The 22,661-nt window shown below is 42.8% G+C and overlaps 1 protein-coding gene across 7 annotated transcripts in view; it reads left to right on the top strand.

The window, feature by feature from the left end:
* The first annotated feature begins 789 nt into the window (after window positions 1-789).
* The window catches only part of DMC1 (DNA meiotic recombinase 1), a 53,886-nt gene continuing 32,014 nt past the window's right edge, over window positions 790-22,661 (top strand). Inside the window, exons 1-9 of one of the 7 annotated variants that reach the window (XM_055105714.2) lie at window positions 790-1,002; window positions 1,865-1,970; window positions 2,766-2,849; window positions 3,434-3,478; window positions 4,325-4,471; window positions 8,970-9,052; window positions 15,944-15,996; window positions 18,650-18,691; window positions 21,354-21,426. In XM_055105714.2, the coding sequence (XP_054961689.1) occupies window positions 2,799-2,849; window positions 3,434-3,478; window positions 4,325-4,471; window positions 8,970-9,052; window positions 15,944-15,996; window positions 18,650-18,691; window positions 21,354-21,426 (494 nt within the window). In that variant the 5' untranslated portion in view covers window positions 790-1,002; window positions 1,865-1,970; window positions 2,766-2,798. Of the gene's footprint in view, window positions 1,003-1,654; window positions 1,971-2,765; window positions 2,850-3,433; window positions 3,479-4,324; window positions 4,472-8,969; window positions 9,053-15,943; window positions 15,997-18,649; window positions 18,692-21,353; window positions 21,427-22,661 lie in introns of all 7 variants that reach the window. The other 6 variants (XM_034948627.3, XM_055105715.2, XM_003821593.4 and 3 more) reach the window with 6 other exon arrangements.

Genomic DNA, 22,661 nt, shown 5'->3' with positions numbered 1-22,661 from the left:
TCCCCAAGTCAGTCTCCGCGTGAGGGGAGGAGGAGGATGCTGCCAGCGATGGCGCTGCTGGCACGAAGGCTGGCCTGCGACTTCTATTTAAAAGCTGAACCAAAATATACTTGGCGTCTGTGGTCTATTTAAAACTTCAAGTTAAGACAGAGAAAAAATTACTCTCCATCCTGAATGGGCCTCGGGTGTCTCAATCACAGACAAGAGTGGCAAATGGTGAGAGTCAGAAAGTGGGAAATTAGGAACGCTGAGGGAGCACGGCCAAACTCTGAAGCCAGCATGAAAACCTGGAGGTGAAAAGAGAAGCCATGGGCAGCGGGGGCGGGGGGAAACGGGCCCGGATTCGACCTTCTAACCCAAGGCTCCATCTGCGACCCTCGCGACCAAGACCTATCGCCAAAGTCAGTCACCTCTGCTCATCGCCCCTCCCCCGACTCAAGGCTACCTCCTCAGAACCTCGCCTCAGGGTCTTCTCCCGGACTTTAGCGAGGTGCTCAGCTCGAGGGACGCCCCAGCTCAACGGTCTCCCTTCAAGGCCCCGCTCCTCAGCGCGCTCCCTCCACAGCGCCCCTCCCTCCCTCCCTCCCGCCGTCATCCCAGCTCGCCACCCGCTGGAGGCTCCTCTTCGTTTTCCGTCCCTCAGCCCTCGCCCCGCCCCCTCGCCCTGAGCCCCCTCCAGGCCACGCCCTCTGGTCCCCCCACCTGTGAGCCCGCTCGTTCCCCGCCCTTCGGTCTTCGCCCCGCCCCCATTGCTCCCCGCCCCTCGTCGCCCACTGTAGGCCTGCTCCCTCCCCGCCCTTCCACCCTCACCCTGCGCCCCGCCCCGGCCCCTTGGTCCTCGCCCCGCCCTCCTCGTTTGGCGCCAAACCCTGTGGTCAACGGCGCGCGGGTCTCCAGGCTCCGTGTTCTAGGCCGGAGTTAGAATCCTGTCAGCTGAGGAGGTCGGGCGGGGCAGAGGGGCTTCACCTTGAAAATCTCGGGGAGACTGTGGGTACGAGGGGGGTAAGTGGCAAAAACGGACAGCGTGCGAAGACTCTGAGGGGACGCTCGTTTTGAGAAGGCGCGCTTCCCTTTCTCGCTCCTTTTTTGGGGTCCCTGGGCTAGTGACTTTGAGCGTTCCGCTCCGACCCTTGGGGAGGAATTTTAGTGATCTTGAGGGATTTCCAACCTCATTTTCAATCGAATCGGACCTGAGTCTAGGAGAGCCCGCCTCATCCTCCTGACCAGGGAATCCGGTGTCAGGAAAATGTCCGGCGGCCGCAGGGGGTCTGCCCAGGCCTCCTGCTGAGGGAGACGTCGAGGGCGACCCGACCGCGCTGCTGCCCCCACCAGAGGGGACAGCTGGGTCGTCTTAAACCGGGGGATTGGGGAGCCCTACTTTCAATCCAACGGTTCAGTCTATCAACGGCTCCTTGAGAGATGGGGGACAATCTTTTCATTTCATCACGGGGAGAAGAAATGAATGCTGTTTTTCTCTTCGATGGGGACAGTAAATGTGGAATTGGGGTACTCATAGCTAGCCATCTGAAGGACAGTGTCCCCGAAGATCCCATCCGAACGGTCTCGGTTGCCTTCCATCCTTTGCCGTTTGAGGTGCTGGGTGGTAGGACCCTGCTCCTGCCTTAGTATTAATAGTTCATTCCCTTTGTTCTAGGGTCCAACCCCTGACTTTGGTATCAAATGAGGAAATGGAATCGACCAAGAAAAATGATTATTTGGACCGCATTTTATTGTAATAAATAAACACAATCACGCCTTGTGGATTCCTGAGATTTCTTTTGAGTCTACAATGTTAAAAACTTTAACTGCTTATCAGCCTTAATAGAATATTATGATCCACCAATTTTTTTTTTTTTTTTTTCAGACGGAGTCTCGCACTGTCGCCCAGGCTGGAGTGCAGTGGCGCGATCTCGGCTCACTGCAACCTCCGCCTCCCAGGTTCAAGCGATTCTCCTGCCTCAGCCTCCCAAGTAGGTGGGATTACAGGCGCCCACCACCACGCCCGGCTAATTTTTTTGTATTTTTAGTAGAGACGGGGATTGGCCAGGCTGGTCTCGAACTCCTGACCTCGTGATCTGCCTGTCTCGGCCTCCCAAAGTGCTGGGATTACAGGCATGAGCCGCCGCACCCGGCCCACCATATTTTTAAATCTTAAAAAAATCATGAAACTAGTAAATACTGTGAAAGAAAGTATAGCTAATGTTCTATGAAACAAAAAGGTGGATGTTACAGGAGTACCCATTCATAATCAGCAGGCAGGAAGGCATTCATCATAGATGAGAAAAATAGAATCCATTTATTGAGGACAAAGTTGGAGGTGTCAGGGAGGACACAAGGAAGAATGATATAATGTCAAGGTTCCTAGAGTATTGTTGTTAAACATAAACAAGAAAGGTTAAAAGCAATATGCAATTCTAAATAACATTCAAGGCAGTAATAAAGTCATGATTAGCTGTGCAATGGAAACCAGATGATAAGTGATCACTGTTGGGGAAAGAGAAGAAACTAAATAACCACCCCCCAATTTGCCCCTCAGGCATCTGTGTGCATGTGGGGACACACACACACATGCACACACACACACACACACACACACACACACAAGAAATAATGTCACATGTCTCGCAGAAAGAAGATAGGCTGGCCTCGTCTTTCCAAGCTAAATGCTTCTCTTACTGTCCTTCTAGTCCTTGTTGACTTTGAAATGAAATCAGAGGCCCCTGGACAAAGGACTACTTCTTACATAATATTTCTTATTTTCCCAGAAGTGATTATTTTTCTGTTGCTCACTTTTCAATATGAAGGAGGATCAAGTTGTGGCGGAAGAACCAGGATTCCAAGATGAAGAGGTATGACTAAAATGTTGAAAGATATATAGACATTTGGTCATTCCACAAAAATCAAGTTCCTTCCCTGTTAGCTACTATTTTTAGAAGCTGAAAGTAGAAATAACACATAGTTATATATTGCAAATATGTAACAACTTGTTTGGCAAGGATGCTAAGATTAGCTACTTAGCAACTGGTATGAAAGTATTTTAATGACTTAACAGCTGGTATGGCCATACTGGTACCTATACACACTGGTACCGAATAGCAGCCTGGTCCTAGAGGAAGGAGTTTAGGATCTGGAGGGGAAGAGGGTTGAGAAAACATATTTAAAATAGATCAAATGTTGTTCCAGTCCTTTGGGTAAAGGTTTTAAAATTTTACGGAGGACATGACAAAGGTAACTGGCTTCCCAGCCCTTTCAATGTTGGTGCTTCTTCTAAGTATGTGTTTGAAAAACGGTATTGATCCTTCCTCAATCTCTAGAGAAGCGGAATTTGAGGCATTTTGGAGTGACTCATAGTATTTAATTACCTCTTTAAAAGATGTGAAATAGCTGGATATGAAGAATCAAAACTTCATTTTTTCTGTTTCATCTCCTTTAGGAATCTTTGTTTCAAGATATTGACCTGTTACAGAAACATGGAATTGTAAGTAGTTTTTCAATGCTGTGTTAAATTGTCTGATTCAGGATTTCTCAGCATCAACCTTATGGACATTTGGGCCTGGATAATTCTCTGTTGCAAGGGGACGTCCTGTGCATTGTAGGGTGTTTGCAACATCCTTGGCCTCTACTCACTCACTGCATGCCAGTAGCACCCCTGCAGCTGTGACAATCAAAATGTCTCCAGACATTGTCAAGTGTATCCAGAGGACAAAATTAAGTTCTATATGTCAGGCAACTGGAATAAATGATGTCGGCAGAAATCCAGCCTTTGAATAATGACCTGGGTGGATTTCAACAGCAATCAGTTGATAGTAAAACTGTGCTGACATTATCTGTTGTAGCCCTAACATTTAATCTCTTTCAGTGGTTTTAGAAAATAGAAGCAAGAGAAAATCCTGGTCCTTTGGTGATGTAGTTATTTGCATTCTCCAGGGGCAGAGGAAAAAAAAAATCTTTAAAAATTTAAAAGAACATGTTGGTAATGAAGTTCTGTAGAAGGAAGGAGCTGAACTGAGGGGGTGAATGTGTGATAAATTTGTTAGCTTTTCCACCAACAGGCTTTTCTTTTGAATTCCTTGTTACATTGCCATGGTCTCACTAACATTCTTGGGAAATCAGGGCACAGTCAGAACATTTGGCAGCGTGCTGAGTATGTTCTACTCAGATATTTCCAGAACATTTGGCTACATGGTGGGTGGGTTCCACCTGGCAGCTTGTATAAAATTGGCATCATGGTGGAAGGAGATGGACACAGAAACACATGACATAGTATGGGAGCCTTGCAGGCTGGCATCTTATCAGTCTGCTGTGCCCATTCTTTAATTTACAGAACGTGGCTGACATTAAGAAACTGAAATCAGTAGGAATCTGTACCATCAAAGGTATACAGATGACAACAAGAAGAGCTCTATGCAATGTCAAAGGACTCTCAGAAGCCAAAGTAGACAAGATTAAAGAGGCAGCGAACAAACTAATTGTAAGCAAAATCCATTCTTTGCTGTTTTAGCTTGGCAGGGCCTTGTGAATCTTTATAGGCTTTCTCATGAAAACTAGAAATTATTGTGGGAACTGAGTTCCTGTAGATCACAGTATATTATACTCCCCATGTTAACTTTTTATCACTTCAGTTTCAAAGCAACAGCAACTGATTTCTGAAAGATGAAGGTAGGGATTAAGAGACCTGGAACACTAATGAAGGTAATTATTTTTGCCAGAACTTTTTGTCTCTCTTTATATTACTTTTTCTGGCTGTCTCTGCCTTTCCTTCTCCTTTCCTTTTTTTTTTTTTGAGACAGAGTCTTGCTCTGTCGCCAGGCCAGAGTGCAGTGGCGTGATCTCAGCTCACTGCAACCTCCACCTCCGGGGTTCAAGCGTCTCCTGCCTCAGCCTCCTGAGTAGCTGGGACTACAGGCACACACCACCACGCCCAGCTAATTTTGTATTTTTAGTAGAAACGAGGTTTCACCATGTTGGCCAAGATGGTCTCGATTTCCTGACCTCATGATCTGCCTGCCCTGGCCTCCCAAAGTGCTGGGATTACAGGCATGAGCCACCATGCTCGACCTTCATTTTTATTTTTTACCTTTCTCCTCCTCAGTTTTGTCTTGTCTCCTCAAATATCATACCTATGGCTGTTGTGAAGCACTAAGTACCAAAGAAGTTGCTCTCTCCTGGTATAGGAGATTGATATATAGCCAATTGATATAGCCAATTGATAAGAGAGCACTGGGTTAGAAAAAGACCAACAGTGGTTGGGTCTACATATGTGCAGTTGAGATAGATATGACCAAGCATGTGCTCACTGAAGCAGCTGAGCTAAGCTAACCCATACTGATGCAGGGCAGGTGAGCCCCCAAATTGAGGCTTAACCTGGGAGGGTTCTTGGCTTTGCCCAAAGGTGAGCCAGTGGTGTTGGACAGCAACTTTTGTTGAAGCAGCCCAGTACAGTGCAGCAGAGGTACTGCTCCTTGCAGAGCAGGGCTACCCCATAGGCAGTATGCCCAGAAGTAGCAGCTCAGAGGCAGTTTTGCCATTATAGTTATAACCACTTTTAATTACATGCAAATTAAGGGGCAGTTTATGCATAAATTTCTAGAAAAAGAGTGGTAATTTCTGGGTCATTGGGTCATTGCCATGGAAAGGGGCAGTAACTTCCAGGTGTTGCCATAGCAATGGTAAACTGACATGGCACATTGGTGGGCAGGTCTTATGGAAAGTTGCTTCTGCCCTGGACCCTGTTTTAGCTAGTTCTCAACTTGGTCTGGTGTCTAAGCCCCATCTCTGGAGTCAAATCCCATCTCCTACCTTACTACTTTCTAGCAGGGCCCACTGACTGTGAGGGGCCTTTGCAACTGCCAGGCTGCCAGACAAAAGCATATATACCTTTGACCCAAGCTTTTATGTAGAGCTTTTGGGAATCACTAGAGGTACCAGCTCTTGAAATAGGAAAGCAAAGAAAGGTAGTCACTAAGTCTTCCTCTTCATTTAATAGCAGGCCTCTCCATTTCTCTATTGGTATGTGAGGGTCTCATTCCCAGTGAGTCTGAGAAGCTCTCTTCACCAACGGCCATTTGGTTTCCTTCTTCAGAGGCAGTCAAGAGAGGAGAGTGATTCAAGTGGCAGTGTGATCCTGAACTTGGAGAGGACTCAACCGAACTGAATTACTCTGAACCCAGCTCAGTTGCTCTAGCTTCTGAGTACACTCAGGCAGTGTACCCACAAGTCAATTCCACAACTGCCAGGGTGTTGAAGAAAGCCCTGGAGCAGTACTCAGGGTTTGGGAAACTGCTCTATGACATTAGAGTTGTTTTCTTTGGAAATTAAATCTTATTACCAAAGAAAAGAACCTCTCTCTCAAGCACCCACTACTGCACCAAGAATCTTCTCCTTTCTTTGCTTAAACTGTTTATTCTTTTTTATTTGTGTTTTTTAAGAGACGGGTATCAGGCCAGGTGCAGTGGCTTACGCCTGTAATCCCAGCACTTTGGGAGGCTGAGGCGGGCGGATCATGAGGTCAGGAGTTCAAGACCAACATAGTGGCCAACATAGTGAAACCCCGTCTCTACTAAAAATACAAAAATTAGCCAGGCATGGTGGCAGGTGCCTGTAGTCCCAGCTACTTGGGAGGCTGAGACGGAGAATCACTTGAAACTGAGAGGCAGAGGTTGCAGTGAGGCAAGATCACGCCACTACGCTCCAGCCTGGGTGACACAGCGAGACTCTGTCTCAAAAAGAAAAAAAGAGAGAGAGAGAGAAGGGTATCTCACTATGTTGCCCAGTCTGGGCTTGAACTCCTGGGTTCAAGTGATCCTCCTGCCTCTGCTTCTGAAGTACATGGGACTACAGGAATACGCCACTGTGCCCAGTTTTATTTATTCATTTATTTTTGAGACAAGGTCTCACTCTATCACCCAGGCTGGAGTACAGTGGCTCAATCACAGTTCACTGCGGCCTTGACCTCCCAGGCTCAAGCGATCCTCCCACCTCAGCCCCCTCGGTAGCTGGGACTACAGGCATACGCTACCATGTCCAGCTAATTTTTTAAAATTTTTGTGGAGGCCGGGCCTGGTGGCTCACGCCTGTAATCCCAGCACTTTGGGAGGCCGAGGCAGGCGGATCATGAGGTCAGGAGATCGAGACCATCCTGGCTAACACGGTGAAACCCTGTCTCTACTAAAAATACAAAAATATTAGCCGGGCATGGTGGCAGGCGCCTGTAGTCCCAGCTACTTGGGAGGCTGAGTCAGGAGAATGGCGTGAACCCGGGAGGTGGAGCTTGCAGTGAGCCGAGATCGCGCCACTGCACTCCAGCCTGGGCGACAGAGCGAGACTCTGTCTCAAAAAAAAAAAAAATTCTGTGGAGATGGGGGGTCTTACTATATTGGCCAAGCTGGTCTTGAACTGCTGGCATCAAGCAGTCCTCCCGCCTCAGCCTCTCAAACTGCTGGGATTACAGGTGTGAGCTACTGCACCCAGTTGTTTATTCTTAGAGACAGAGAAAGTGATTGAGAGAGAGAGACAGAGAGGAGAGAAAGAAAGGAAGTTAATTTCATAATACAGTGGTTCTAAACACTGATGTGTATCAGAATCACCTAGTGTGGCTAATAAAGAAAACAGAAGCCCAGACTTGGCTCACTCAAGTAGGATAGGACCTGGACTTGGCTGTCCCCATTCTCCAAGTTCTCCAAAGTTTAAGAACCACAGTCATAGTATAAAACAACAAAGAGGGACACCCATTAGACTACATTGGGGCCCATTTTCACTAGTCCTCCACTGTATCAGCTGTACCTTTTTAATCAGTCAATAAGTAGTATATCTAACATGTGAAAAATGTTGTCTCAAGAATAATGAAAACTGGAATTTCTGTGCCCCTTGAAACTTCTACAGCTGGAAAAAAAAATGATGCTGTTGAATGAAAAAAAGTGAATTGTTAGTAAAATACCCTCTGCTTTATGCCATAATTATATCTCATTTGGCTGGGCACGGTGGCTCACGCCTGTAATCCCAGCACTTTGGGAGGCCAAGGCGGGTGGATCACCTGAGGTCAGGAGTTTGAGACCATCCTGGCCAACATTGTGAAACCCCATCTCTACTAAAAATACAAAAAATTAGCCGGGCATGGTGGCAAGTGCCTGTAATCCCAGCTACTTGGGAGGCTGAGGCAGGAGAATCACTTGAATCCAGGAGGTGGAGGTTGCAGTGAGCTGAGATCGCACCATCGCACTCCAGCCTGGGCAATAGAGAAAGACTCAGTCTCAAAAAAAAAAAAAAAAATATATATATATATATATACACACATGTACACATATATACACACATATACATATACACACATATACATATACACACATATATGTATATATGTGTGTATATGTATGTGTATATGTGTATATGTATGTGTATATGTGTATACGTATACACATGTATGTGTATACGTATACACATACATGTGTATACGTATGCACGTATGTGTATACGTATGCACGTATATGTGTATATGTATGCACGTATATGTGTATATGTATGCACATATGTGTATATGTATATGTGTGTATATATGTGTACATGTATATGTGTGTATATATGTGTACATGTATATGTGTGTATATATGTGTACATGTATATGTGTGTATACGTGTGTGTATATATATATAAAATTTAATTTTCACAGCTACTCCTTGAAGAAACACTGTTATCTGTTTGACCCAAAAGAGGAAGCTGAAGTATAGCAAGATTAAGTAGTTTACTACATATCATAGAACTAATAACGATTAGAGACATGATTTGAACCTAGAAAGGGCAGCTCTAAAGCCTGTGTTCCTAACCATAATCTTGTACTGCCTTCAAGGACAAGTGAACTGTAGCTTATACCAAATGATGATCTTAATAATTGAGTATATCATTTTGGGCAACATTTGAAAATAAAACCATGATCTTTAAACTCTTTTTGAACATTTCCTTTTATCTTTCTGTAGGAACCGGGATTCTTGACTGCATTTGAGTATAGTGAAAAGAGGAAAATGGTTTTCCATATCACCACCGGGAGCCAGGAATTTGAGTATGTATCTTACTTTTTTATAATCACTAAGCATAATCTTTGGAATACCATGTTTCTTTTCCTCTTTCTGGTTACTTCTACTATAAGTAGTAGAAGTAGCTTCTTCATTTGAAGTTTGGGTTTGTTTGTTTGTTTTTCTAAATGATAACTGAAACAAATTCTAGACTGCTTGGAGGAGCAAGATTAAATGTCTTACAAGAAATTCAGACCCAAAATCTAGTTTCTGAATCAGCCAATATTAATCTCAAACCACTTTTAAAAATCAGTTTAACTTTTCATTTACTTTCCTTCTCCATATGAAGGATGTTTCATTGCACATTTTGGGTTTACTCAAAAAGCAATTGTTAGATTAAATATTTCAGAAATATTGCAGTTATTTTTGCTCTTCTGCAGGAGAAGTTTTAACATCCCTTTTTATTTACTCTTTTATGATCCCCAAGACATATCATCATCTTCTCAATGCAAGTTTACTAAAATGTGGGTTTTTTCTCCCTACCTTACTAGAAAGAATTAGTGTTTCATGTGTTACAGCAGTGCCCAAGAGCATTTAGAACAAAAGCAGTATTTCCTCTAAGTATTTCTCAAAACGCTGGCCTCACAAGATACATTAAGAAAAAAAGGATTTCATAGTCAAATATACCTCCACTTGAACGTCTAATTGATAGCTCAGACTTCACAGGTCCAAAAATCAAACTTCTGACCTTTGCCCCAAATCTGCTTCTCCCAAAGTCTCCCTCATCTTAGATGTATCTCTTTCCTGATCCTCTGACCTAAAACCTGGGTGTTATCCTTGACATCTTTTTTCTCTCACACACCCTAACTCTAACCCATTAATAAATCCTGTCTGTTCTACTTTCAAAATATATTTAGTCAGAACAAACCTCCCAGTTTCCTCAACAAATAAATTACAAGGAGGAAAAAAGAGATGGAGTCAGGGAGAAGACCTATAGATTAAAGAGATTTAAAAGACATATCACCTGGCAGGGTGCAGTGGGTGACACCTGTAATCTCAACACCTTGGGAGGCCAAGGCTGGAGGTGGGGAGGGGATCTCTTGAGATCATCCTAACGACAAACTGAGACCTTGTCTCTACAAAAAAAAAAAAATTAATTAGCTGGGTGTGATCGTGCGCACCTGTAGTTCTAGCTACTCAGGAGTCTGAGATAGAAGGATTGCTAGAGCCCAGGAGGTTGAGGTTGAGGCTCTAGTGAGCCGCGATCATGCCACTGCACTCTAGCCTGGATGACGCAGAGAGAAACCTTGTCTGAAAAAAAAAAAAATTAAGGAATTACTAAATTTAAGTGTGATAGTGGGAATATGGTTGTTAAAGATGAGAGTCTTCATCTTCATCTTTTAGGGATACATACTGAAATATTTATAATGAAATGATATGTTGCTTAGTATATGCTTAAAATAATATGGGAAGGGAGGTAAATGGTTAGTGGTCTATATGAAAAAAGATTTACCCTGAGTTCATAGTTGACGATTGTTGAAGCTGAGTGATAGACACGATGGTTCATTATTTTTTTCTACATTTGTTTATGCTTGATATTTTCTATAATAAAAGATTAATATATAATATATATTATTTTTATGTGTATATGTGTGTGTGTACATAGAGAGTGAGAATATAATTCAACTATTTCTTACCACCTCTACTGTTACCTCACTGGACTAAACTACCACCTATTAATATCTCCCCTGGATTATTATAATAACCTCTAATTAACCTCCCTCCTTGAGACCTTGCCCCTACTGTTTTTTTTTTTTTTTAATTCACAAAAGAGCCAGAATGGTCACTTTAAAACATAGGTTAGGCTGGAATGCAGTGGCTCATAACACCCTGATGATTCCCCCTCTCACTCAGAAAAGAAGCCAAAGTCCTCTCCAATCTCTAATATTTCACTTTTCTGGTTTTCTATGTACCAGCCTAGTGACCTCTTTGCTATTCCCAGAACATGTCAGATACACTCCTGCATCAGGGCCTTTGCACTTTGTGCTGCCTCTGCCTATCATATTCTTTCCTCTTAGATCTACATGGCTTGCTGTCATCTCTTTCAGGTCTTGGCAAAAATGTCCACGTCTCAATGAGAACTTCTCTGATCACTTTATTTGACAATATAACCTCCTCACTTTCATACTCTGTCTTCCTTGTCCCCTTTCCTGGCCTTATTTTTATCCATACCATTTAATAACATCTGAGGTACTACATATTTTACTTATTTGTGTTTATTTTTTATTTTATTTATTTATTTTTTTTTCAGACGGAGTCTTGCTCTGTCACCCAGGCTGGAGTGCAGTGGCGTGATCTCAGCTCACTGCAACCTCTGCTGCCCAGGTTCAAGCGATTCACCTGCCTCAGCCTCCCGAGTAGCTGGGATTACAGGTGCCCGCCACCACGCCTGGCTAATTTTTGTACTTTTAGTAGAGACAGGGTTTCAGCATCTTGGCCAGGCTGGTCTTGAACTCCTGATCCCATGATCCACCGCTTCAGCCTCCCAAAGTGCTGGGATTACAGGTGTGAGCTACCGGCGCCTGGCCTATTTGTGTTTATTATCTAATCTCTCACTAGATTGTAAGCTTCGTGAGAGAAAAAAATTCTGTCTCTTTTGTTCTCTAGTTTATCCCAAGTGCACAAAACAATCCCTGGCATAAACTAGGTGTGCAATAAATATTTGTTGAATGACTAAATGAATGAATAAACAAATAGTGAATAAGTTTGAGAAGTACCATATACTATATATTCTTCTTGAAGAGTCACAGCGCACACTAGCCTGTGAAATCCTGCAGTGACACAAAACACCTGTTTTGGCAGGGCACGGTGGCCCACACCTGTAATCCCAGCACTTAGGGAGGCCAAGACGGGTGGATCACCTTAGGTCAGGAGTTCTAGACCAGCCTGGCCAACATGGTGAAACCCTGTCTCTACTAAAAAATACCAAAAAAATGGCCGGGCACGGTGGCTCACACCCTTAATCCCAACATTTTGGGAGGCCGAGGCGGGTGGATCACTTGAGATCAGGAGTTCGAGACCAGCCTGACCAACATGGAGAAACCCCGTCTCTACTAAAAATACAAAAAATTAGCCGGGCGTGGTGGCATGTGCCTGTGGTCACAGCTACTCAGGAGGCTGAGGCAGGAGAATCACTTGAACCCGGGAGATGGAGGTTGTAGTGCGCCGAGATCGTGCCACTGCACTCCAGCCTAGGCAATAGAGTGAGACTCAGTCTCAAAAGAAAAAAAGAAAAAGAAAAAGAAAACACCTGTTTAACCCAGCATCGTCCCAGACTTTTAAAATCACATACCCTTTTTTCAAGTAAAGTTAAGGAAGAGGCTTGGGGAAATCCTACCCCTAGGCAAATTGGTCAAAATGAGGTTGATCAACAAAACACTTGATTCAAATGACAACCTGATTTTCTTTAGTTACTCTACCACATGGTGGTCTAAGAACCACTGGGCTAAAGAAATAATTACTGTTATTATGAGTTTTCTGGTGCCCTTGATGTTTGCTCTTGAGAACAGAAAAGATCATTCAGGAGCTAGGTTTTTTTTTGTTGTTTGTTTGCTTTTGAGACAGAGTCTTGCTCTGTCGCCCAGGCTGGAGTGCAGTGGCATGATCTCGGCTCACTGCAACCTCCGCCTCCTGGGTTCAAGCAATTCTCCTGCCTCAGTCTCCTGAGTAGCTGGGACTACAGGTGTGTGCCACCACACTGGGCTAATTTTTGTATTTTTAGTAGAGACAGAGTTTCACCATGTTGGCCAGGCTGGCCTCGAACTCCTGACCTCAGATGATCCACTTGCCTCGGCCTCCCAAAGTACTGGGATTACAGATGTGAGCCACTGCGCCCAGCCAGGAGCTAGGTTTTTAAAAATTAATATTTAATTAATTAAAATATTATACATTTTTCCTTAAGCTTTAAGTCCCTTTATAAATCTAGCACATTTTAAGGGAGCTTTTATAACAAGATTAAATTCTCTTAAACATTTTAATTACGTTTATACATTTAGTGTATTGTATTTTCTTTAAGAACTTTATTTGTCAGCCAGGTGCGGTGGCTCACGCCTGTAATCCCAACACTTTGGGAGGCTGAGGCGGGTGGATCACAAGGTCTCTACTAAAGACAGGATCACCCTGTCTCTACTAAAAATACAAAAATTAGCCGGGCATGGTGGCGGGTGCCTGTAATCCCAGCTACTCAGGAGGCTGATGCAGAGAATTGCTTGAACCCAGGAGGCAGAGGTTGCAGTGAGCCAAGATCACGCCACTGCGCTCCAGCTTGGGCGACAGAGTGAGACTCCGTCTCAAAAAAAAAAAAAAAAAGAACTTTGTCTAATTATCTAGTTATTAACAGCAAAATCTTCCCAATTACCTAAATATCTTTTGTAACTCAAATAAATTTAGAAGTATAGTGAGTTGTAGGCACCCTTAAATGTTCAAATACTATTTATAAAATTAGTTATCAACTTGAAAATTGAAGGAATGTACCATTTAATCAGTCAGAGGCCAATCCATTACAAAAAGGTCAAATTATCTTAAACGTTAAAAGGTCTCAAATAGCAAATATGCACAGGTTATTACCATATTTATTTATTTATTTATATTCTATTTTATTTTTTGAGACACGGTCTCACTCTGTCACCCAGGCTAAAATGCAGTGGCTCCATCACGGCTCACTGCAGCCTGAGTAGATGGGACTGTAGGCACAGGCCAGCATACCTGGCTAATTTTGGTATTTTTTGTAGAGACTGGGTTTCGCCATGTTATCCAGGCTGGTCTTGAACTCCCAGGCTCGAGCGATCCACCTCCCTCGGCCTTCCAAAGTGCTAAGATTACAGACATGAGCCACCATGCCCATATTGCCAAATTTAATATGAAAATAGTAATCTATGGGTTTGATTTGTGTCTCTATTTTTACATCTCCCTATATTTAAAAACACTATTTCTACACTTAATTCTAAATTTTCCTGAGTCTCAAAAAGGAAACAATTGTGCTATCCCAAATAATTTGGGGTATCCTCACAGGTAAATTTTGGGGTTACCTTTTCAGCTGATTGAGATTACATATCAACCAGGAATTTTGTCTGGGATTTTCCAGAGGTATAGCTTTCCCGGGTAATTTTTCTCAGGAAGAAGAGGGACAAATAAAGCTTTCTTTAATAGTTGCTAGCCCAACCACCATGGCACACGTTTACCTATGTAACAAACCTGCATATCTGGCACATGTACCCCTGAATTTAAAATAAAAGTTGAAGAAAAAAATACTTGCTTGGCCTAAAAGATTTCCAAGTGTATTCCCTCCAAATGGGTTGATCGCTTAGCCCATGTCCTTTAGATTTAAGTTGTGCAGGTCACTATCTAGATTTTTCTTTTCCTTACTGAAGTCTGAAGCCCTCACTAAATTTGTGGATAACTTCCAACATTGTTTCAATTTACATTTAAATTGCTCTCTTAAACTATGTAAATGTAAATCTATTGGATTATCTATATATCTTAAATTTTTGTCTGACCTGTGATCACATCCCAGAAAATCGTGTTAATAGACTACATACAAGGTTTTTAAAGTGCCCCTACCAGGTCTTAGCACAATTAACACAATTAATATGTGTTGCATTTAATGAATGAATGAGATCATGACTTAAATTTAGGCCTTTTCATATTCAGAACTTTAAATGCACTACAACATTGGGTTACCAATTAAATGTATGCTGTCAAAATCTGACAGTTACTCTTCTAACTGCTAGCATTACCTACAACATCTTTGACATTTACTATTCTGACATGTCCTCCATAAAATTTGGTTTATGTGAGATAACCTGACCATAATGACAATCACTGGATTTTCCTAATACCTGTTTTTCATGTTTTTCAGTATATTAAAAACTGAAGCCAGGCATGATGGCTCATGTCTATAATCCCAGCACTTTGGAAGGCCAAGGTGGGCAGATCTCTTGAGCCTCAGGAGTTTGAGACCAGCCTGGGCAACATAGCAAGACCCCAGCCGTACAAAAAATAAAAAATTAGCCCTGTGTCAGGCGACAGAACAAGATCCTGTCTCAAAAAAGAAAAAGAAAAGAAAAAACATTGAAAATTCAATTGACTTTAGAAACATAGTTCCAGCACAATATTAAATACCCAATTAATAACTAAGATGGGCTGGGCATGGTGGCTTATGCCTGTAATCCCAGCACTTTGGGAAGCCAAGGCAGGCGGATCACCTGAGGTCAGGAGTTTGAGACCAACCTGGCCAATATGGTGAAACCCCATTTCTACTAAAAATACAAAAATTAGCCTGGCGTGGTGGCAGGCACCTGTAATCCCAGCTACTCGTGAGGCTGAGGCAGGAGAATCTCTTGAACCTGGTAGGCAGAGGCTGCAGTGAGCCAAGATCACGCCACTGCACTCCAGCCTGGGCGACAGAGCAAGACTCCATCTCGAAAAAAAAAATAATAAATAATAATAATTAAGATGATCTGTAACTCCAATTCGATTCTAAAGACTAGTAAGACATAAGGCGTTGCTAACCCATTTACTATTTTTTAAGTTTTTTCTTAAAATAATTTATTATTATTATTTTTTAAGCCTACAGCATGCAGTATTCCCAGGTTCCATTTACTATTGAAGTAAGAACGATAGGGCTTATCATTTGTTTTGCTGATCCACTTCCCATACACAATAGAACCTGTGATCTAGCAAGTGGCATGCTATTTGTTCAGCCAAGAATTGCTGTTCATGTTCTGTAGATAGATAGGTAGATGATAGAATAGATAGATAGATACATAGATACATAGATAGATACATAGATGGGAAGGATACTAATGATATGAATACTTTCTCCTCTCTTAATATTTCTATTTCTGTTCTTGTTACTAATGCTTTCTTTCTATTTCCAGTAAGTTGCTAGGAGGTGGAATTGAAAGTATGGCAATTACAGAAGCTTTTGGAGGTAGGTAGAACCTTAATATTTTGTTAAATGAAATATTATACACACACACATACACATCTATGTGTATACATACACATATAATTAAATAAACAACCAATAATAAATTGTAAGTGTTTTGGAACTTACAAAATCTCAATTATCATAACATGAGATCATTCTGTACTGCAACGAAAATATATATGAACATTAACAGATGGGTCTTATCAACACTTTTCATCTTTTATTTGTGATTCCTATAGAAGATAATAGATTTTTTTTTTTTTTTTTTTTTTTTGCGACGGAGTCTCACTGTGTCACCCGGGCCCAGGCTGGAGTGCAGTGGCGCAATCTCGGCTTCCTGCAAGCTCTGCCTCCCGGGTTCACGCCATTCTCCTGCCTCAGCCTCCCAAGTAGCTGGGACTACAGGCGCCTGCCACCGCGCCCAGCTAATTTTTTTGTATTTTTAGTGGAGACGGGGTTTCACCGTGTTAGCCAGGATGGTCTTGATCTCCTGACCTCGGCCTTCCAAAGTGCTGGGATTACAGGCGTGAGCCACTGCGCCCAGCTGATAATAGATTTTTTTTCACTTATTTGTTCAAAAGGTAATTGAATAATGAGGCTGATTTTATTTCTAGGCAATTAATGTTCCATGAACATAGAGACTAGATTCCCTCTTCCCTGATTATATCCTCTATTTTTTTTTTTAAATAATAGATACAGGGTCTCACCATGTTGCCCAAGATGGTCTCGAACTCCTGGACTCAAGCAATCCTCCCACTTTGACCTCCCAAAGTATTGGGACTACAGGAATGAGCCACTGCACCCGTCCTATCCTCTGTTTTTAAAAAGCAATTCATGCATAGCTACACTGTGTATCACATCTGGGAATTCCAGTATTTGCTGTCCTTGGAGAACTAAATCTGTTTTTTGTTTTTTTTTTTCTGTTGACTTGGGCACTAAATCTGGTTTTCATTATTTCTGTTGACTCAGTCTTAGTGGCTTACCTTCTTCTGTATTTATTGGTGTTTGTGAGCTTATTGTTTGATTTTAATCTATGAAAGTTCAATGGACCTGGATTGGTAAGTAGGAAAGTTTTCCTCCAGAAAGAATTTGCTTTTGCTGGTAGCTAGGGGATGGCACCAGTTTAAGACTACTTCAGCTCCCCTTTAAGGACCTCAGTTCAGTAGGGGAACCCCAGGCTTTCTTTCCTGTGGTAGGGTCTTTCTTTTATTTTCATTTATTTATTTATTTATTTATTTAGAGATGGAGTCTTGCTCTGTCTCCCAGGCTGCAGTGCAGTGGTGCCATCTCGGCTCACTGCAACCTCTGCCTCCTGGGTTCAAGCAATTCTGCCTCAGCTTCCTGTGTAGCTGGGATTACAGGCAACTGCCACCACGCCTGGCTGATTTTTTTTTTTTTTTTTTTTTTTTTGGAGATGGAGTCTCACTCTGTTGCCCAGGCTGGAGTGCAGTGGCCTGATCTTGGCTCACTGCAACCTCTGCCTCCCAGGTTCAAGCAATTCTGCCTCAGCCTCCCAAGTAGCTGGGACTATAGGTGCACGCTGCCACACCCAGCTAATTTTTTATTTTTTAGTAGAGATGGCGTTTCACCATGTTGCCCAGGCTGGTCTCGAACTCCTGAGCTCATGCAGTCTGCCCGCCTCGGCCTCTCAAAGTGCTAGGATTACAGGCATGAGCCACCATGCCCAGCTAATTGTTGTATTTTTGGTAGAGATGGGGTTTCACCATGTTTGCCAGGCTGGTCTCGAACTCCTGACCTCAAGTGATCCATTCATCTCATCCTCCCAAAGTGCTGGGATTACAGGTGTGAGTCACCACACTTTACCCCAGGTGGTAGGGTCTTAAACTTTCTTTTTTTTTTTTTGAGACGGAGTCTTGCTCTGTCACCCAGGCTGGAGTGCAGTGGCGCGATCTCGGCTCACTGCAAGCTGCGCCTCCCGAGTTCACACCATTCTCCTGCCTCAGCCTCCCGAGTAGCTGGGACTACAGGCGCCCACCACCACACCCGGCTAATTTTTTGTGTTTTTAGTAGAGATGGGGTTACACAGTGTTAGCCAGGATGGTCTCAATCTCCTGACCTTGTGATCCACCCGCCTCAGCCTCCCAAAGTGCTGGGATTACAGGCATAAGCCACCGCGCCCGGCCTTAAACTTTCATTTATATGACTGTTACTAAGGAAAACTTGGTTTAAATTAATTTATATTAAACAAATAAGGCCGGGCGTGGTGGCTCACACCTGTAATCCCAGCACTTTGGGAGGCTGAGGTGGGCGGATCACCTGAGTTCAGGAGTTCGAGACCAGCCTGGCCAATATGGTGAAACCCCATCTCTACTTAAAATACAAGAACTAGCCAGGCGTGGTGGCAGGCACCTGTAATCCCAGCTACTCAGGAGGCTGAGTCAGGAGAAACGCTTGAACCCGGGAGGCGAAGGTTGCAGTGAGCCGAGATCGTGCCACTGTACTCCAGCCTGAGTGAGAGCAAGACTCTGTCTCAAAGAAAAAATAAAAAATAACACCCGAGATACTTTATAAGTAAGATTTGCCAGTTGGAAAAGAAAAAGAAAACAGTAATATTCTGAAGCCATGTTTTATTCTTTATGAAGATATCTGGAAATTATGCATTTTTAAAATCATTTTTTTCTGTATTTCACAGAATTTCGTACTGGAAAAACCCAGCTTTCTCATACCCTCTGTGGTAAGGATATATAACAACAATAACAATAATAATCATAGCTATTACTTATCAAACATCTACTATGTGCCTGATACTCTAAATAATCTCATATCTGAACATACTTGCAAGGAAACTAAAACACAGGCGGATTAAGTAAACTGCCCGTGGTTATACAGCTGGTCTTTGAATGTGTGATCCTTGAGGTGATGTATGTGCTGCACTATGAACACCTGAGTAGAAATAGAGAGAAGTTGAAGGGGTATATGAATGTGTTGGTAAGAAGTCCACTGTCTCAATTTTTCCCATTCCATCTTTTCTATATCTTTTTTAGAAGAGTGACACAAAATCTATTGAGTCCTAGAATCTTTCACTTTCCATGGCATAAAATTGGCCCTAAGAGAGACTTAAAAACAAAATTGTTTTAAACAAAATAACGAAAGATATCTCCTTTTCCACAAATACACTACTGTGCATTTCTTTGAGCTATGGAGAAGGAACTTGGCAAAGTGGTTAAGAAAGGAGTTCTGGCCGGGCCCGGTGGCTCACGCCTGTAATCCCAGCACTTTGGGAGGCCGAGGCGGGCGGATCACAAGGTCAGGAGATCCAGACCATCCTGGCTAACACGGTGAAACCCCGTCTCTACTAAAAATACAAAAAAATTAGCCGGGCATGGTGGCGGGCGCCTGTAGTCCCAGCTGCTGGGGAGGCTGAGGCAGGAGAATGGCGTGAACCCGGGAGGCGGAGCTTGCAGTGAGCCGATATCGCGCCACTGCACTCCAGCCTGGGCAACAGAGCAAGACTCGTCTCAAAAAAAAAAAAAAAAAATAGAAAGGAGTTCTGGAATCAAAATGCCGGACTTCAATCCTAGTTCTATCATTAGTAGCTGTGTGACCTTGGGCAAGTTGCTCTACTTCTCTAATTTCCCCCACCAATAAAATTGAAATAATGACAATGCCAAATGTTAGGATTGTTTTGAAAAGTAAATGAAATAATGTATGTACCTGGTATAAAGTAGCTCCTTAGTGTTAACTACTACTACATAAAAAGTAATTGCAGTCGAGCGTGGTGGCTCACACCTGTAATCCCAGCACTTTGGGAGGCCAAGGCAGGAGGATCTCCTGAAGTCAGGAGTTTGAGACCAGCCTGGTAAACATGGTGAAACCCTGTCTCTACTAAAAAATACAAAAGTTAGCTGGGCCTGGTTGAACATGCCTGTAATCCTAGCTACTGGGGAGGCTGAGGTCGGAGAATTACTTGAACTTGGGAGGCAGAGGTTGCCGTGGGCCGAGATCGTGCCACTGTACTCCAGCCTGGGCGACAAAGTGAGACCTGTCTCAAAAAAAAAAAGTAAATGCATTTTTAAAATTTGACATACATTAATTTAAAGGTAACTTATATTAGTTATATAGCATAAATTATATTTGTGACTTTTTTTTTTTTTTTTTTGAGACAGAGTCTCGCTGTGTCACCCAGGTTGGAGTGCAGTGGCGCGATCTCAGCTCACTGCAACCTCCGCCTCCCAGGTTCAAGCGATTCTCCTGCCTCAGTCTCCTGAGTAGCTGGGATTACAGGCACTCACAACCATGCCCAGCTAATTTTTGTTTTTTGTATTTTCAGTAGAGACGGGGTTTCACCATGTTGATGAGGCTGGTCTCAAACTCCTGACCTCATGATCCGCCCACTCGGCCTATTTGTGACTATTTCTTTTTTTTCTTTTTTCTTTCTTTCTTTTTTTTTTTTTTTTTTTTTTTGAGATGGAGTCTTGATCTGTCACCCAGGCTGGACTGCAGTGGCACGATCTCAGCTCACTGCAACCTCCGCCTCCCAGGTTCAAGCAATTCTCCTGCCTCAGCCTCCAGAGTAGCTGGGATTACAGGCATGCACCACCACACCCGGCTAATTTTTGTATTTTTAGTAGAGACAGGGTTTTACCATGTTGGTCAGGCTGGTCTCGAACCCTTAACCTCAAATGATCCACCCACCTTGGCCTCCCAAAGTGCTGCGATTACAGGCATGAGCCACCATGCCCGGCCATATTTGTGACTATTTCTTGTAGAAAGAAAGTTAGTAGGTTGGGCGCGGTGGCTCAAGCCTGTAATCCCAGCACTTTGGGAGGCCGAGGTGGGCAGATCACGAGGTCAGGAGATCAAGACCATCCTGGCCAACATGGTGAAACCCCATCTCTACTAAAAGTACAAAAATTAGCTGGGCGTGGCAGTGCCTGCCTGTAGTCCCAGCTACTTGGGAGGCTGAGGCAGAAGAATTGCTTGAACCCGGGAGGCAGAGATTGCAGTGAGCCGAGATTGCGCCACAGCACTCCAACCTGACGACAGAGCTAGACTCGTCTCAAAAAAAAAAAGAAAGAAAGAAAAGAAAAGAAAAAGAAAATTAGTAATATTTAAATTTTATTTCCATTCTTTGGGAGAACTAACTTTCACGAATATCTTCCATTGTGAAAGATAGTGAAATTATTTGTTGAATTACAACTATGCTGGCAGAATACTTATAATTTCACACTGGTTAAGTAATATGAAAATATGACATGTTGTTTAGAAACGAAAGGATCATGACTCTTTGCAAAATGTACTAAAGAGTTGCAACAGCAGATTCCATGTGTGTTTTTATAGTCATTTGTACAAAGTTTATTCACTCCTATTAATATAAATTTTTAATTGCTTCCTAGTGACAGCTCAACTTCCAGGAGCTGGTGGCTACCCAGGAGGAAAGATTATCTTCATTGATACAGAAAATACTTTGTAACCTTTTTATTTAAAGTTGCTAACATAATAGTGTGATATAGGAATGTTACCACTAAAGAGTTTGTCTGAGATATACAATCTTTGTAGTCATTCCATAAACCAGTAGTAATGAGACAAACCAAAGGGAAAACAATTACTGGTTAAGTTCTCAAATCACTTTTTATTTAATGAGGTTTCACTTCTTCATATGGGTTTATGAGACAAAACAAATACATGAGAGGAAATTATATCATCATTTTTAATCCTCTTCTCTAAAGATTTTGCTTAATAGTTAGAAAAAATATTTTTTTTTTTTTTTGAGACGGAATCTCCCTGTTGCCCAGGCTGGAGTCCAGTGGGGCGATCTCGGCTCACTGCAACCTCCATCTCTTGGGTTCAATCAATCCTCCTGCCTCAGCCTACCGAGTAGCTGGGATTACAGGTGTGTGCCACCACACCTGGCTAATTTTTTTGTATTTTTAGTAGAGACAGGGTTTTGCCATGTTGACCAGGCTGTTCTGGAACTCCTGACCTCAGGTGATCCACCTGCCTCAGCCTCCCACAGTGCTGGGATTACAGGGGTAAGCCACTGCATCTGGCTGAAAGATTATTGACTCACTGAAAGTCATGGTCCCAAATGAAGGGAAAGGTATGAAGAGGGTGAAAGTTAATAAGGAAAACAGGCAGAACCTGTTTGGGTAACACAAAGAATTGCAGTTTAATTAAAGTGTAAGGTATTCCAGGATATGGGCTAGAAAGATGATTGGGATCTTAGACATGAAAGGCTTTGAAACAGGATAGTGGGTGTAAACTGGATACTTTAGCAATATTCTAGGCAAGTAATGAGAACTTGATCTAGGTTGGAACTGGTAAGAATAAAAAGAAAAGGAAAAGAAGTATTAGGAAAATTGATAGGACTTGATGGCTATATTTGGTAGACAAAGGAAAGACAGGTTTGAGAAACCGCTCAGGTTTTTTGTCTAGATACTAGGAGAATAGTTATGTGATGCTAACAATAGAACTGGAAAGATCATGCTTCAGAGAAAAGGTGATGTTTCATTTTAATGTACTAATTTTACTTCTTTTTTTTTTTTTTTTTTTTTTGAGACAGTGTCTTTCTCCATCACCCAGGCTGGAATGCAGTGGTGCAGTATCAACTCACTGCAACCTCAGCTTCCCAAGTAGCTAAGTTTACAAATGTGCACCACCACACCTGGCTAATTTTTGTATTTTTAATACAGATGGGGTTTCGC

The sequence above is a fragment of the Pan paniscus genome, chromosome 23 (genome assembly GCF_029289425.2).
Source record: "Pan paniscus chromosome 23, NHGRI_mPanPan1-v2.0_pri, whole genome shotgun sequence".
Taxonomy (NCBI): domain Eukaryota; kingdom Metazoa; phylum Chordata; class Mammalia; order Primates; family Hominidae; genus Pan; species Pan paniscus.
This window is presented reverse-complemented; position numbering and strand designations above follow the sequence as displayed.